A 14,590-nucleotide genomic window follows, 5' to 3' on the forward strand; every position below is an offset into this window, starting at 1 on the left:
TCGGCCCCTAATCAATTTTTTTTTGGGCCAGCTTCAAGCAGATGTTTACCCCCGATATAAATATTTGTGTAGATGAATCCCTATTACACTTCACTGGAAGACTTGGAATACAGCAATACATCCCCAGTAAAAGAGCCAGACGTGGGATAAAATTTTATAAGGTGTGTGACAGGGCCACGGGTTACACATGACTTTATAATTTATGAGGGAAAAGACAGCTACCCCCCCCCCCCCCCCCCGGATGCCCTACCTACATGGGAACAAGTGGCAAAATTGTCTGGCAGCTGATCCAACTATTGCTTGGGAAAGGCTACCACCTATATGTAGACCATTTCTATACAAGTCTCCCACTTTTCTGCCATCTGTACCTAAAGCAGACTGTGGCCTGTGGGACAGGACAGACCAACCGTGAAGGCTTCCCACAGACATTGGTCGCCAAGAAATTGAAGCAGAGTGAAATAGCCAGTATGTGGACTGAAGAGGTACTAGTGCTGAACTGGAGAGATGAAAAAAGATGTCTACATCCTTTCCACAATACACGATGACACCTTGGTGGAACTGCGGAGAAGAAAAGGCCCCATCCAGAAGCCAAAATGTATCCATGAGCATAACCTATACGTATGGGGGGGGGGGGGGGTGGTGGATATGAATGACCAGGTGATGCAGCCCTACTTGGCCACCAGGAGATCACTGTTTTGGTACAAGAAAGTCGCCATTTATTTGATGCAACTAGCCATGTTCAATTCGTATATTTTTATTAAGTGCACCCAAAGTTCCCTGACCTTGGAATTTTAGATAGAAGACATTATCACAGCCTTTGTCTATCCCCATGGCCAACCCACTCCACTAATTCGCTCTGATGCAGTAGCTAGACTCCATGAAAGGCACTTTTCTGAAATCCTCCCTCCTACCCAAACGGGTCGCAAACCCCCCAAAAAAATGTGTGTGTTCAAGTAATAATAATAATAAATTTTATTTATAATGCACTTTCCATCAAAAGACCTCAAAGTGCTACATAATTACAATAAAAACAAAAAAACCGCTTCATTTACAAAACATTTGCTAAAAAGAAAAGTCTTCAACCCCTTTTTAAAATTTTCAGTAGACTGAGAAACCCTCAAACTATCAGGCAAAGCATTTCACAGACGTGGGGCAGCAGCACAAAAAGCCCTGTCTCCCATGGTTTTCAACCTAGTTTTTGGAATCTCTAAACAATTCAAATTAGTTGAGCGAAGGGAACGCAGTAGATTTTGCAATCTAAGAAATTCCTTAAGATAAGGTGGAGCTTGTCCATGTATGCATTGATGGACAAGAAGAGAGACCTTATACTCAATCCTTGTAGAGACCGGCAGCCAATGAAGAGATTTTAAAATTGGAGTGATATGCTCATGCTTCCGCACTCTCATTAGGATCCTCGCTGCAGAGTTTTGAAAGTATTGCAACCTCTACATGCTCTTTCTCGGAATCCCAATGAGAAGCGCGTTGCAATAATCCAGCCTGGAGGAGACAAAGGCATGAATCAACCTTTCAGCATCGGAAAAAGAGAGGATAGGACGAAGTTTAGAGATTACGAAGGTGGTAGAAGTCTTGCATACTTGATTTTATATGAGCTTCAAAAGTGAGTTGGGAATCCATTTTTACACCAAGATTAGTGACAACAGACGAAACTGGAATTTTAGAGTCTGAAAAGGCAATACTTGTTATCAGCGATGATTTAATCTGGTGAGATGTTCCAATCATAATAAACTCAGTTTTGGAGCTATTTAGTTGCAAGAAATGTTGTTCCATCCACTCCTTTATCTCCTCCAGACAGGCGGTAAGGACTGAAAGGGGTGACTGCACTGAAGGCGTTTCAGCTGCAGCTTTTACATAAAGCTGTGTATCGTCAGCATAACAATGGAAAGAAATATAACGATTTATAATGTGGCCCAAGGGAGTAAGATATAGAATAAATAAAATCGGGCCAAGCACTGACCCTTGGGGAACTCCGCAGGTAACCACATGCGGTTTAGATTTAAAATGACCCAATGTAGTTTGTTCAATCCTATCTGTAAGATATGACTCGAACCAACTGAAGGCTAAATTTTTTAGTCCAACATTATAATGAAGACTATCTAAAAAAAATACCATGATCGACCATGTCGAACGCAGCTGACAAATCCAACATAAGTAAAGACGGAGAACCGGCATCAGATGACATAAAAAGATAATTTGTAACCCGAACAAGAGCGGTCTCCGTACTATGAGCAAAACGAAAGCCTGAAATTTTTCAAAAAGGCTGTTATGCTTGAGATGATCCTGAAGATGACTTGCAACTGCTTTCTCAAGTCCCTTAGATAAAAAGGGAAGATTAGAAATAGCCCTAAAATTAGAAAGGACTTCCGGATCAAAAGTGGATTTTTTAAGCAGTGGTCTAATAACAGCACTTTTTAAAATGGAAGGAACATGGCCAGTTCGAAAAGAGTAACAGCAGTAATCAATGGACTTAAAACTGAAACATAAGTTTTTACCAGTGGAGTTGGAAAAGGATCCAAGGAACAGGTAGAGGGCTTCATTCGCTTAACAATACCCTGTACCTCTTCCAACGACACCTGGTAAATGATCCATTTGTCGGGGCACAAAACAGTTTAAATGGACAGTTTGAGCCAAAGGACCAGACAGAGAGGAACGGATATGATCAATCTTGGATCTAAAAATATCCATAAATTCATTACACCGTTCTTCCGAAATAGCAGTAGTCGATGGCGAATTTGGCTTAAGCAGTTGATTTTATAGTTGAAAAGAGCTGCTTAGAATTTCCTGAACTATTTCGTATAACTTTAGAATAGAACTGCGACCTAGCCTCCTTAAGGGACTGTGCATATAGATGTTGATGCTCTCGGTAAATTTGTTTATGGACAGTGAGGCCAGAGGCTCAAACGCCGTTCAAGAACCCGCCCCACTGCCTTCATCTTACGAAGCTCATCTGTATACCACGGGGCTGAGTGAGTAAAAGTAACAGCTCTCATTTTAAGTGGGGCATAAAAGTCCAACAGACTGCTAAGCTGGCTATTATAATCCACTGCATCATCAACAGAGCAAAATTGTGTAGATAGATGCTGAAAATCCGTTGCCAAAAGTTCAGGATTTATATTTTTTAAGTTTCTAAAACAAATGTCCCGCTTGGGCTTATAACAACTGGATGATGATGTCAAATCCATTGAAATAGCCATATGGTCTGACACACCTAGGTCATACACCTGCAAATTAGTCAAAGGAGCAAAATTCATAATGACCAGATCCAAGGTATGCCCCCTAGTATGTGTGGGGACATCAACGAGTTGTTTTAAATGAAAACAATCCAGCAGCTGAAGAAATTCAGCTGCGGGATGGCACGAAGGGGTATCAACATGAATATTTAAATCTCCTAAAATAACATTTACATTTGATATACAAAAGGTTGTTAAAAGATTTAAAAACTCAGCAGTAAATGATGAACTATATTTCGGTGGCCTATAAACAAGAATGAACAACACAGGAAAGGAATTTTGCATTTAAAAGCAAGACATTCAAATGACACTAAATCTGGTACTAATTGCAAAGATAGTTCCAAGTGGCTGCGGTAGATAACTAGCAGACCCCCACCTCGCCCTGTGCTAAGGGCTATTTCAAGATAACTATAACCTTTAGGACAGCTCTCGTTTAAAGAAGAAAAAATATTTGGCTGATGCCAAGTCTCTGTAATGAACACAAAATCCAAACATTTATCCAGAATATGATCATGAATAAAACACGATTTGTTTGTAATAGATTGTGCATTTAAAAGTTCAATTTTGCTACTTGAAAACGCAACACATCTTCGCACCGGTCGCAACAGACTAAAATCCACCCCACGTTTCTCCTTCAACTCGGCAAGTGATGTTGCCATAGAAATGTTTAAGCCACATAACTGATGATCACCAGCACTCCGCTGACGCATGCGTGAAGTAACAGTTCGTATTGCTGACCAAAGAGTCGGGATGGTATGATTAGTCTGTGAACAAACAAACTTTCGCAGAGAGCTTCTATGGATATAACGTGGGCGGCGGAGTAATCCCAGCTGTTTAATCACCGCAATACATGGTGGAGCCAAAAAACTGGTATAATTCATCAGCTGTTTAACTGAATAACTCAGACATAATAATGGTACCAATGGCAGCATTTTAAAAGCACAAAATAAATATCCGTAGCACTAAAGTGCAATGTACGAAATGTCTATGAAGAAATACAAATAAAATACAATGAGGGTTATATTAATCTATACCCTGGATAGCTACAACATAGTGCAGGAGTTCATTTTGGGCCAAATACACTGTAGTCCTTCCAAAATTGCACTGTTCCCAGTTTATGTGAAAAATTGCAAAGTACAGTAAGGAAAATGCAGAAGAAAAAAAAAAATATATATATATATATATAAATAAATAATCCCAGTCCCTGCTTACCAGCTTCCAAGTTCAAACAAGAGCAACAAAACTGTCTAGCCTAAGGGAGAGGACCTGCTCAGCCATTCAAACACTCTGCTGCTCAGTTTCTCTGCCAGTGATAGTATTCAGCTGTTCCTCGTCACTCCATTTTCCTTCCCCCACCTCCAGGTAGCTGATTTCAGCCACTCAGCTCTTTGGGCACTCGGCCGTTCGGCTGCCCGCCTGATCGATGGCTCTGGAATCGACTGGCCGGCCGCTCAGCTGACAACAGACGTCATAGGGCTCCTCCTTCCTTATCCTCCCCTCGTCCCCTCCTCGTCTCCAGCCCGACACAGGACACACAAGTGGAACACACAAGTGCCGGCTGGAACCCGCCCACCAAAGCGGAGAAACAGGGAGCGGAGAAGCGGCGAACAAGCAACAGGCCACGCCAGCGTCCTCTCCTTCCCTCTTCACCTCCAGACCAAGTAGAGGAATTTGCCATAACACCCGATACTACTGTCCCTCCCAGCCAGGCCTCTGTATTGGAATGTGCTATCGAAGCTATCATACTTCACTACACTATTAGTAAAGTGAAGATGATATGATATTATTTTTTTTCCAGTTTCCACTTTCTGCCATTTCTGTGTATGACCCGCACTGTTAACGACTATGCCTCTGCCAAACATGTTTCTGCCTGCAACGTGGATTGACCCCGGCCTGTTAAATGACCATGCTTTTTGCCTGCCTCCTGAACTGATAATTTGCCCTGCCACTGTACAGCAAAGGGATCTCGCATGTGAGGGGCTCCAGAAAAGGTTTTTTGAGTGGAGAAAAAAAATTTTCTCCAGGTTTTTCGTTTTCTCGAATTAGGGTCTGGAGACTCGGAGGCTTCGTAGAGATTTGGGTGGAAAGAATCCTCTACCCCTGTCCTCTGGTCTTGCATGACCAAGGCCCAATGTACAAAGTGCCGCCTGCTGCCACCTGAACTGGCCATGCCTATGCCTGCCACCTGAACTGCTTACTAAACCTTGGACTGTACTGAACCATGTTCATACTTTTCCATATCTGCTGCCTGGACAATTCCTGGACATTTCCTTTGGCTGTCTAGACAAATGCTTTGACTGCTCTGGAACGGTATTCCTGCCTGCTAAAACCTCAAGTGAGTCTTTTTTTTTTTTTTTTTTTTTACACACTAATTCTTGGTGTGTATATGCTATGTGTTAGAAGCCTGAAGGTGCTACTTGCATGTTGGGCCTCTGTATGTGGCCAGGCTGTGGAAAAGTCTGACACATGGGGTATTGCCATATTCAGGACGAGTAGCAGAATGTATTTTGGGGTGTAATTTTGGCTATGTACATTCTATGTGTTAGAAAGATCTTCTTCTAAATTGATAACTTTGTGAGGGAAAAATTGGTTTTCATTTTCTTTCCACATTTTCCAAAAACTTGTGGAAAGAAATGACATCTTCAAAGACTCATTATGCCTTATAGAATATACATCGGGGTGTTTTTTTTCTTTCCAAAATGGTCACTTTGTGGGTAATTCCATTGTCCTGGTGCTCCAGGGCCTTCAAAAATGGGATGTGTACTCAGGAAATGTCTAATTTTATGCCTTTAGAACACCTGATGGTGCTACGTGGATGTTGGGCCTCCGTATGTGGCCAGGCTGTGGAAAAGTCTCACACATGGGGTATCTCCATACTCTGGAAGAATAGCAGAATGTATTTTGGGGTGTAATTGCAATTATGCCTGCACCATGTGTGAGAAATAACTTGTAAATGTGATAATTTAGTGAAGAAAAAAATATATATTATATTGTATTATATTATATTTCTTTTCCAAAGCATTGTGGGGGAAAAATTGCACCTTCAAAAAATTCACGATGCCTCTTACTAAATACCTCAAACTGTCTTCTTTCCAAAAAGGGGTCATTTGGGGGGTTATTGTACTGTCCTGACATTTTAGGGCCTCAAGAAATGAGATCAGTGCATTAGGATTGATACATTTTCAATAATGCGTAGCATGGCTTGTAGGCTCTAACTTTCACACAAGCCAATGATCATAGACTTATCAGGATTTTTTTATTTTATTTTTTTTCAAAATATTCGCTCTTTTTTCACTTGTATCACAAAAAATAAATGAAGTGATGAATAAATACCACCAAAAGAAAGCTCGATTTGTGTGAACAAAATTATTATAAAAATTTTCATTTGGGTAGTGTAGCATGACTGAGTTCATTCAAAGTGAGAGAGCACTGAAAGCTGAAAATTGGTCTGGGTAGGAAGGAGGTTTAAGTGCCCTGTATTGAGGTGGTTAATTTTAGTGCTGGCTCATTTTGTGTTCAGTGGAGTTGGATGTATTTTTGCTAGGTTAAATTCTGCTGACTTTAGCCATTGCATCTGATTCTGTCAGTTCAGTGTTCTCAGTTGCTGCCAGTCTGATAACTCCCTCTACTTTCCAAAAAGCTGTGAAAATTCTCTGGAACATAGATGTGGAGCTATGTAGATGGCAGTTTGAATATTTATACTATATATCAGTGATGGCGAACCTTGGCACCCCAGATGTTTTGGAACTACATTTCCCATGATGCTCATGCACTCTGCAGTGTAATTAAGCATCATGGGAAATGTAGTTCCAAAACATCTGGGGTGCCAAGGTTTACCACCACTGCTAAATATCCTAGGAAGCTGGGAGACTGTATGTATATATTCTCTAAGCACACTGAGCTCTAGGCCTTTTACGAGAGGATCAGTTCAGCCTGGAGGCCTTGCTGCTCTCTAGGGCAATGCTGCCATGTTCTTGTCCGTGAGGCCTCAGGTGGGTGACCTGAGGGCCTTGATGCTGAAGCTGCTGAGAGCTGAGGGGCTGTCTGCTGAACATCTAGTCTGGTATCATTGAAGAAAAGTGTTCCTTTTGAAGTTGGAAGGAAGCAACGAGCTTGCCCTGGACATTTTGTGAGTACAGACTGCTGAGACCTTAGACTTTGGGCTGCTGCTACTTCTCTTGTGTTAGTCGGCTGGTCTTTGTCTAAAGAGGACATCGGCAGGTGTCCTGAAAAGCTTAATGCTGCATGCACACGATCGGACTTCTCATCAGAAAAGGCTGACGGCTCTGAAAAGGCTCTGATTGCTTTCCCGTTTGGAATTCCAACGGAGTTCCGCTCAAACTGTCTTGCCTACACAGTCACGCCAAATTCCGACTGGCAAGAACACGGTGACGTATAACACATACAACGGGACTAGAAAATAAGTTCAGTACCTAGTAGCCAATAGCTTCCATCTCGTAGTTGAATCTGAGCATGCGTGAGGTTTTTGCGCATCGGGATTGCATACACACGATGCTATCAAATTTTTGCTGGCGGGAATTCGGCCAGTTAAATTTCCGATGAAAAGCTCTCAGCGGTCCTTTTTCTGGCTGAAATTCCGATCGTGTGTACGTGGCATAATCTAATTCTCTGTGGATGGACTCTGCTTTTGTTGCTCCAAAGGTAGAAGCTTGTGTACTGTTAACTGCTTCTATTACAAAGCAAAGTCCACAGTTTTCTATATACAAGGACTTCTGCTTCAGCTTTACATAAAGGAGTTTACTGTCCTCAACTTGTACATAGTGCCTGGTTTTTGGAGTATCCCGCTCAACTCCCTCAACCCTATCAAAGTTCTCCAAAAATAAATGCACCCCTCGATAGAGGAAAAATGTGGCTAAGATTGTGTGCCTGGCTCTGGGGCGAATCACTGGGAAAGAACCTGGGCAAAATCCCAGCTGCTCCTATGGGAGTAAGCACTACACAAAAAAGGAATTTACTGATCTTTAAGGCTTCTGATGGACATCTGGCATCAGCTCTTCTTCTTTGGGAACATCATCAATAGTACCGGTTATGAATGGTGCTGCCTTTCAAAAGCACACGAAGTGGTGCATGTGAAATATTTACAATAAAATGAATAAAAAGAAAATTGCACAAATTGATGTGGCGATCACTCCAGTAACTACCCATAGTCATGTGAATGTACAGAATCCATATAGCTTCAATAGTAGGCATCATCCAGAAGCAAAGGAAGTGGCTCCAATCTCAATAAAACGTGTTTGACCACATCCACCAGTATATGGAGCATAGACGGTTCTCCAACATAAAGATACAATTTTGGGGGTTTTGGGAGTCTGGGCAAGTTTTGGTTGCGTGCCCTATAGCCAATTTGGTCTGTCTTCCCCTATGTCAGAGAATGGGCAAAGTTATGTATTGAGTCATCAGTCATGCAGTGCAAATGCAGTTTCATTGAGTCTATTACAGGAAAAGCATGTGTGTTTAGAGGAAGAGTTTACCTGCTGGAAGAGATCAATTCCTGTCAGTCTTGACGCCTCACAAATTTGAAGATGAGGTGGAGCCTCAAAACATGTTAGTGGTGACCTCCTCCTTCATGGGGAGCTGGTTACACTGAGCAGTTGTATATACAACTCATGGTCCTTCTATGCACTGGTTGGTTGGGACAGTTTAAACCAGGTTGGCGCTGCTCTCTTCCCCTCTGTCAGGCTACCATTGAGAGTATACAGGTTCTTTTCATGTGCCTGCCGATTTGGTAGCTTTCTAATTGAATGATCTCTACATTGAGTTTGCATGCATTTTCACCTACGCTAGTGAGTGTGTGTGTGGTTGGGTTTTTTCTCTTTCTGCTTTTTCTACAATGTAGTACTGACAGAGCTGCAAGGATTTAGTGGGCCATTTTGAGGTATCTTTAAATTGTTGCTCATCTTGAATTCATCAAGCATCTTAGTGACTGTTTTGGGAAGGTTTTGAACCATGTAACAAGGGTTGTGACCATACCTTTTGTTACATTGTTTTCATTATTTTAATGCACCAATTTTTCCTTCCTGGTCTCTTCTAATGCACCATTTATTTGTTTTTGTTTTTTCATGCTTTTTTAGGTAAGGATTCAGGAAACTCAGGCAGAACTGCCCCGTGGTGCAATTCCACGCAATGTGGAAGTTATTCTTCGTGCAGAAGCTGTTGAAACGGCTATGGCGGGGGATCGATGTGATTTCACTGGTACATTAATTGTTGTTCCTGATGTAGCTGCTCTGTCAGTTGGAGGTAATGAAAGCTTTTCTTTCTGTGAAAACCTTTTCGATTCCTAATGTGTGTTTTTAAAATGTTGAAATTGGTCATGGAATGATTATAATAACTGGTTTAGTTATAATGTATCTGATGTAATAGTATAGGACAGCAACCTAGAATAAAAAGACAAGTCTACCATAAGAGTACAGTAGCATAGATGTAAAATCTCGAAATAAGAAATGTTGGATTTGCTGTACTAGAGCATTTGTCATCGTAAAACTGCTAAAGGTAAGTATTTTAGAATTGATGTCTTTTGCTATTGTGTGTGGGGTGTAGGTTTTTTTTTTTTTTTTTTTTTTTTTTTTTTTCCCTGTATTTAGATTCCCAGAGTGCTTAAGTTTTTAGATGGCATAGTTATTTCAAGTATGCACTTACTGAAACCTTAAAGGTATTGGAATGAGCCACTACACAAACTCACTTGTGAATAAAATGTTGGCTTTTAACTAAGCTTTGTAAACCAGGTTTTTTTTTATTTTTTATCTTTATTTTTTTTTTTACAACCGAAGACCTTCTTACTGAAATACTCTAAATCAGTTTCTCAACTCTAGTCCTTATTGCACCCCAACAGGTCATGTTTTTATAGGCTTTCCATTATTTTGCACAGGTGATTTGATCAGTTTTATTGCCTTAGTAATTACCACATCAGCTTCATCTGAGGGAAAACCTGACATGATCTACATGGCGGCAGAACATTTCCATGGGTCAGACTGAACAAAATTCAGCTGTCTAGAGTTATTTTCACTTGTTCCACCTGTTGATTTAGCCTTGTTTTTAGTGTGATCAGAGTTGAGCTGAAATTTGGCAATAATTTGTGAATCCATTGTATGTTTTGTTTGTCCACCACCCTATGAATGAAGCATAAACTTTGTCTTCGGTCCAGTGTGAACTGGTTTCAGACAAGCAATGATGTTGCAGAGAGGTGGCGGCAAATGATCATGCCTGGGTGTGCACAAACCTGCACGTAAATGAGGGCTTTGTCTCCAATGCATGTAGAAAAGGTAATCTGCCTAATTCCTTTTTTTTTCCTCCATGTGAAGGGCTGGATCTGATGATTAGATATCTAATCAAAGCCTCTAATCAGCTGTGCAGCAAAATGTTACTAATGGTTATCGATTTGTGGCTGGATAAACATCAGCTCTGTCTGAGCTTTAGAACTGATGCAAAGTGATGTGCCACACATTACAAGTCAGTTCTTGTGAAGACAGCATGCAGAAGGCACTGTGGTTTACAGAGCACTCCTAAGGAGTGGTCAGTAGAACGAGCGAAAGCTCCAGAAGTGTATTTGTGTGTGCAAGTACACAGGCCCCTTAGATACACCTACTTGTCACTGTCCAGGTGTGCCATTGTGTTAAAATTTTCAGCATGATGTGCAGGTCTGCCTCTAAAAAAAAATATTTGGCTCCATAATTTTTTTTTTTTTTCATAAACCTAGCTATTGGTGTTTTGTCTACATGGGCTCCTGTACTCCATTTTTGTCTAGAAAACAGGTAGGGTGTAATTTTTGTCTTGTCAATTTTTCAGATGCACGACTAGAATCTGGAGCAAAAGTAAGAGGTGGTGAAGGATTTAATAATGAAGGTATCCAAGGTCTAAAAGCATTGGGTGTCAGAGATCTTTCCTATAGATTGGCATTTTTAGCATGCTATGTGGGTGCAACTAATCCAAGGGTAAGTGTCTGCCTAAATCTAATTTGGAACTGAACATCTTGTATTCCATTTTTATAATGCTGCAATTATTTTTCTTTTATTTACTTAATTTTTATTTTAGTTTGGTGGACGAGACTTGCGGGAGGAAGATCACACTGCGGAAAGCCTAAAAAATCAAATGACTGTCCAGGAGTGGGAAAAAGTATTTGAAATGAGCCAAGATAAAAATTTGTACCACAATCTATGTACAAGTCTCTTTCCCACAATACATGGTATGTGAAATACCCTGCAACATTTTTTCACAACATTTATGTGTTTAAGATTAGTGATGGACGAACGTTTCGCCCGGCGGTCGTTTCGCGGCGAATTTCCGACATTCGCGGTCCGCACGTTCGAACGCCTTTTTCCGTCGTTCGCCGCGGCGGACTTACGTGTTTAATGTATACAAGAACTTTAACCTTTGGTGACACGTTTATCATGTGATACAGGACAGCCAATTGAGACATGACAGCACATGGACACTTGGACATTCCCCCTAACCTATAAATACACCCGATCCGGTGGCCATTTTACATTCTTTCTTCTGTTACGATAGGGACAGGTTCCTGTGTGGAGTAGGGAGAGATAAACCACTAGCTATTTGGTACACAAAAGTTCTTTTCAGGACTGGTATAGGTGTTAGGTGTTGATAGGTTTGCTGTGCTGCTGATTCTTGCAGCAGCCTGAGTGTCTTTTGTTAGTTTAGAGAAAGGGAAAGGACGGTGTATGCTACAGGGACAGCCAGATTAGTCTTTCATCATCATCATCATCATCATCATCATTAGCTGTTACTATCAAGGTCCACAAAAGAGCTGTTCCAGTAACCACTAATCGTTCTCTTTTTTTGCCAATTTGTATAGGGACAGGAAGGAAGCAGTGTTGTCAGGCAGTGAGGGTAATTTTAAAGACTTGCTGTTATTATTAGTTCCACAAAGGTTCTTTTCAGGACTGGTATCAGTGGTACAGTAATAGGCTTGTACATGTATAATATTCTTTCTTCCAAATATAGAAAGGATATTATACTTGACTGCTGCCCTTCTGCTGCAGTCTGCTAAACATTCACAACTCACTTGTTCCACAAAAGTTCTTATAAGGACTGGTAACTTGGTATAGGGTGCTACGGTACATAGGCTTGAGTGCGGTACAGTCTGCTGTTCTGTAAGGACCGCTATCGGTCCACAATAGATAGGGTTGACGTGCACCACTGCTGACCACTGCCCTATACTGCAGCAGTCCTTCAGCGGTATAGGGACTGACGTACAGTCTGCTAAACACTAATACACAACCTGCTTGGTCCACAAAAGTTCTTATAAGGACTGGTAACTTGGTATAGGGTGCTACGGTACATAGGCTTGAGTGCGGTACAGTCTGCTGTTCTGTAAGGACCGCTATAGGTCCACAATAGATAGGGTTGACGTGCACCACTGCTGACCGCTCACCTATACTGCAGCAGTCCTTCAGCGGTATAGGGACTGACGTACAGTCTGCTAATCACTAACACACAACCTGCTTGTTCCACAAAAGTTCTTATAAGGACTGGTAACTTGGTATAGGGTGCTACGGTACATAGGCTTGAGTGCGGTACAGTCTGCTGTTCTGTAAGGACCGCTATCGGTCCACAATAGATAGGGTTGACGTGCACCACTGCTGACCGCTGCCCTATACTGCAGCAGTCCTTCAGCGGTATAGGGACTGACGTACAGTCTGCTAAACACTAACACACAACCTGCTTGGTCCACAAAAGTTCTTATAAGGACTGGTAACTTGGTATAGGGTGCTACGGTACATAGGCTTGAGTGCGGTACAGTCTGCTGTTCTGTAAGGACCGCTATCGGTCCACAATAGATAGGGTTGACGTGCACCACTGCTGACCGCTCACCTATACTGCAGCAGTCCTTCAGCGGTATAGGGACTGACGTACAGTCTGCTAATCACTAACACACAACCTGCTTGTTCCACAAAAGTTCTTATAAGGACTGGTAACTTGGTATAGGGTGCTACGGTACATAGGCTTGAGTGCGGTACAGTCTGCTGTTCTGTAAGGACCGCTATCGGTCCACAATAGATAGGGTTGACGTGCACCACTGCTGACCGCTCACCTATACTGCAGCAGTCCTTCAGCGGTATAGGGACTGACGTACAGTCTGCTAATCACTAACACACAACCTGCTTGTTCCACAAAAGTTCTTATAAGGACTGGTAACTTGGTATAGGGTGCTACGGTACATAGGCTTGAGTGCGGTACAGTCTGCTGTTCTGTAAGGACCGCTATCGGTCCACAATAGATAGGGTTGACGTGCACCACTGCTGACCGCTCACCTATACTGCAGCAGTCCTTCAGCGGTATAGGGACTGATGTACAGTCTGCTAATCACTAACACACAACCTGCTTGTTCCACAAAAGTTCTTATAAGGACTGGTAACTTGGTATAGGGTGCTACGGTACATAGGCTTGAGTGCGGTACAGTCTGCTGTTCTGTAAGGACCGCTATCGGTCCACAATAGATAGGGTTGACGTGCACCACTGCTGACCGCTGCCCTATACTGCAGCAGTCCTTCAGCGGTATAGGGACTGACGTACAGTCTGCTAAACACTAATACACAACCTGCTTGGTCCACAAAAGTTCTTATAAGGACTGGTAACTTGGTATAGGGTGCTACGGTACATAGGCTTGAGTGCGGTACAGTCTGCTGTTCTGTAAGGACCGCTATCGGTCCACAATAGATAGGGTTGACGTGCACCACTGCTGACCGCTGCCCTATACTGCAGCAGTCCTTCAGCGGTATAGGGACTGACGTACAGTCTGCTAAACACTAATACACAACCTGCTTGGTCCACAAAAGTTCTTATAAGGACTGGTAACTTGGTATAGGGTGCTACGGTACATAGGCTTGAGTGCGGTACAGTCTGCTGTTCTGTAAGGACCGCTATAGGTCCACAATAGATAGGGTTGACGTGCACCACTGCTGACCGCTCACCTATACTGCAGCAGTCCTTCAGCGGTATAGGGACTGACGTACAGTCTGCTAATCACTAACACACAACCTGCTTGTTCCACAAAAGTTCTTATAAGGACTGGTAACTTGGTATAGGGTGCTACGGTACATAGGCTTGAGTGCGGTACAGTCTGCTGTTCTGTAAGGACCGCTATCGGTCCACAATAGATAGGGTTGACGTGCACCACTGCTGACCGCTGCCCTATACTGCAGCAGTCCTTCAGCGGTATAGGGACTGACGTACAGTCTGCTAAACACTAATACACAACCTGCTTGGTCCACAAAAGTTCTTATAAGGACTGGTAACTTGGTATAGGGTGCTACGGTACATAGGCTTGAGTGCGGTACAGTCTGCTGTTCTGTAAGGACCGCTATCGG

At 42.4% G+C, this 14,590-nt stretch overlaps 1 protein-coding gene across 1 annotated transcript in view; it reads left to right on the forward strand.

Moving 5' to 3' along the window:
- LOC143996626 (maternal DNA replication licensing factor mcm6) overlaps positions 1–14,590 on the forward strand; it is a 270,522-nt gene that overhangs the window by 52,668 nt on the left and 203,264 nt on the right. The window contains exons 5-7 of the mRNA XM_077491792.1: positions 9,341–9,506; positions 11,052–11,197; positions 11,298–11,448. Coding sequence (XP_077347918.1) covers positions 9,341–9,506; positions 11,052–11,197; positions 11,298–11,448 — 463 coding nt within the window. The remainder of the gene's footprint in view (positions 1–9,340; positions 9,507–11,051; positions 11,198–11,297; positions 11,449–14,590) is intronic.

This window comes from Lithobates pipiens, unplaced genomic scaffold, assembly GCF_037356315.1.
Source record: "Lithobates pipiens isolate NorthernLeopardFrog02 unplaced genomic scaffold, aLitPip1_a1.2 Scaffold_19, whole genome shotgun sequence".
NCBI classification, from domain to species: domain Eukaryota; kingdom Metazoa; phylum Chordata; class Amphibia; order Anura; family Ranidae; genus Lithobates; species Lithobates pipiens.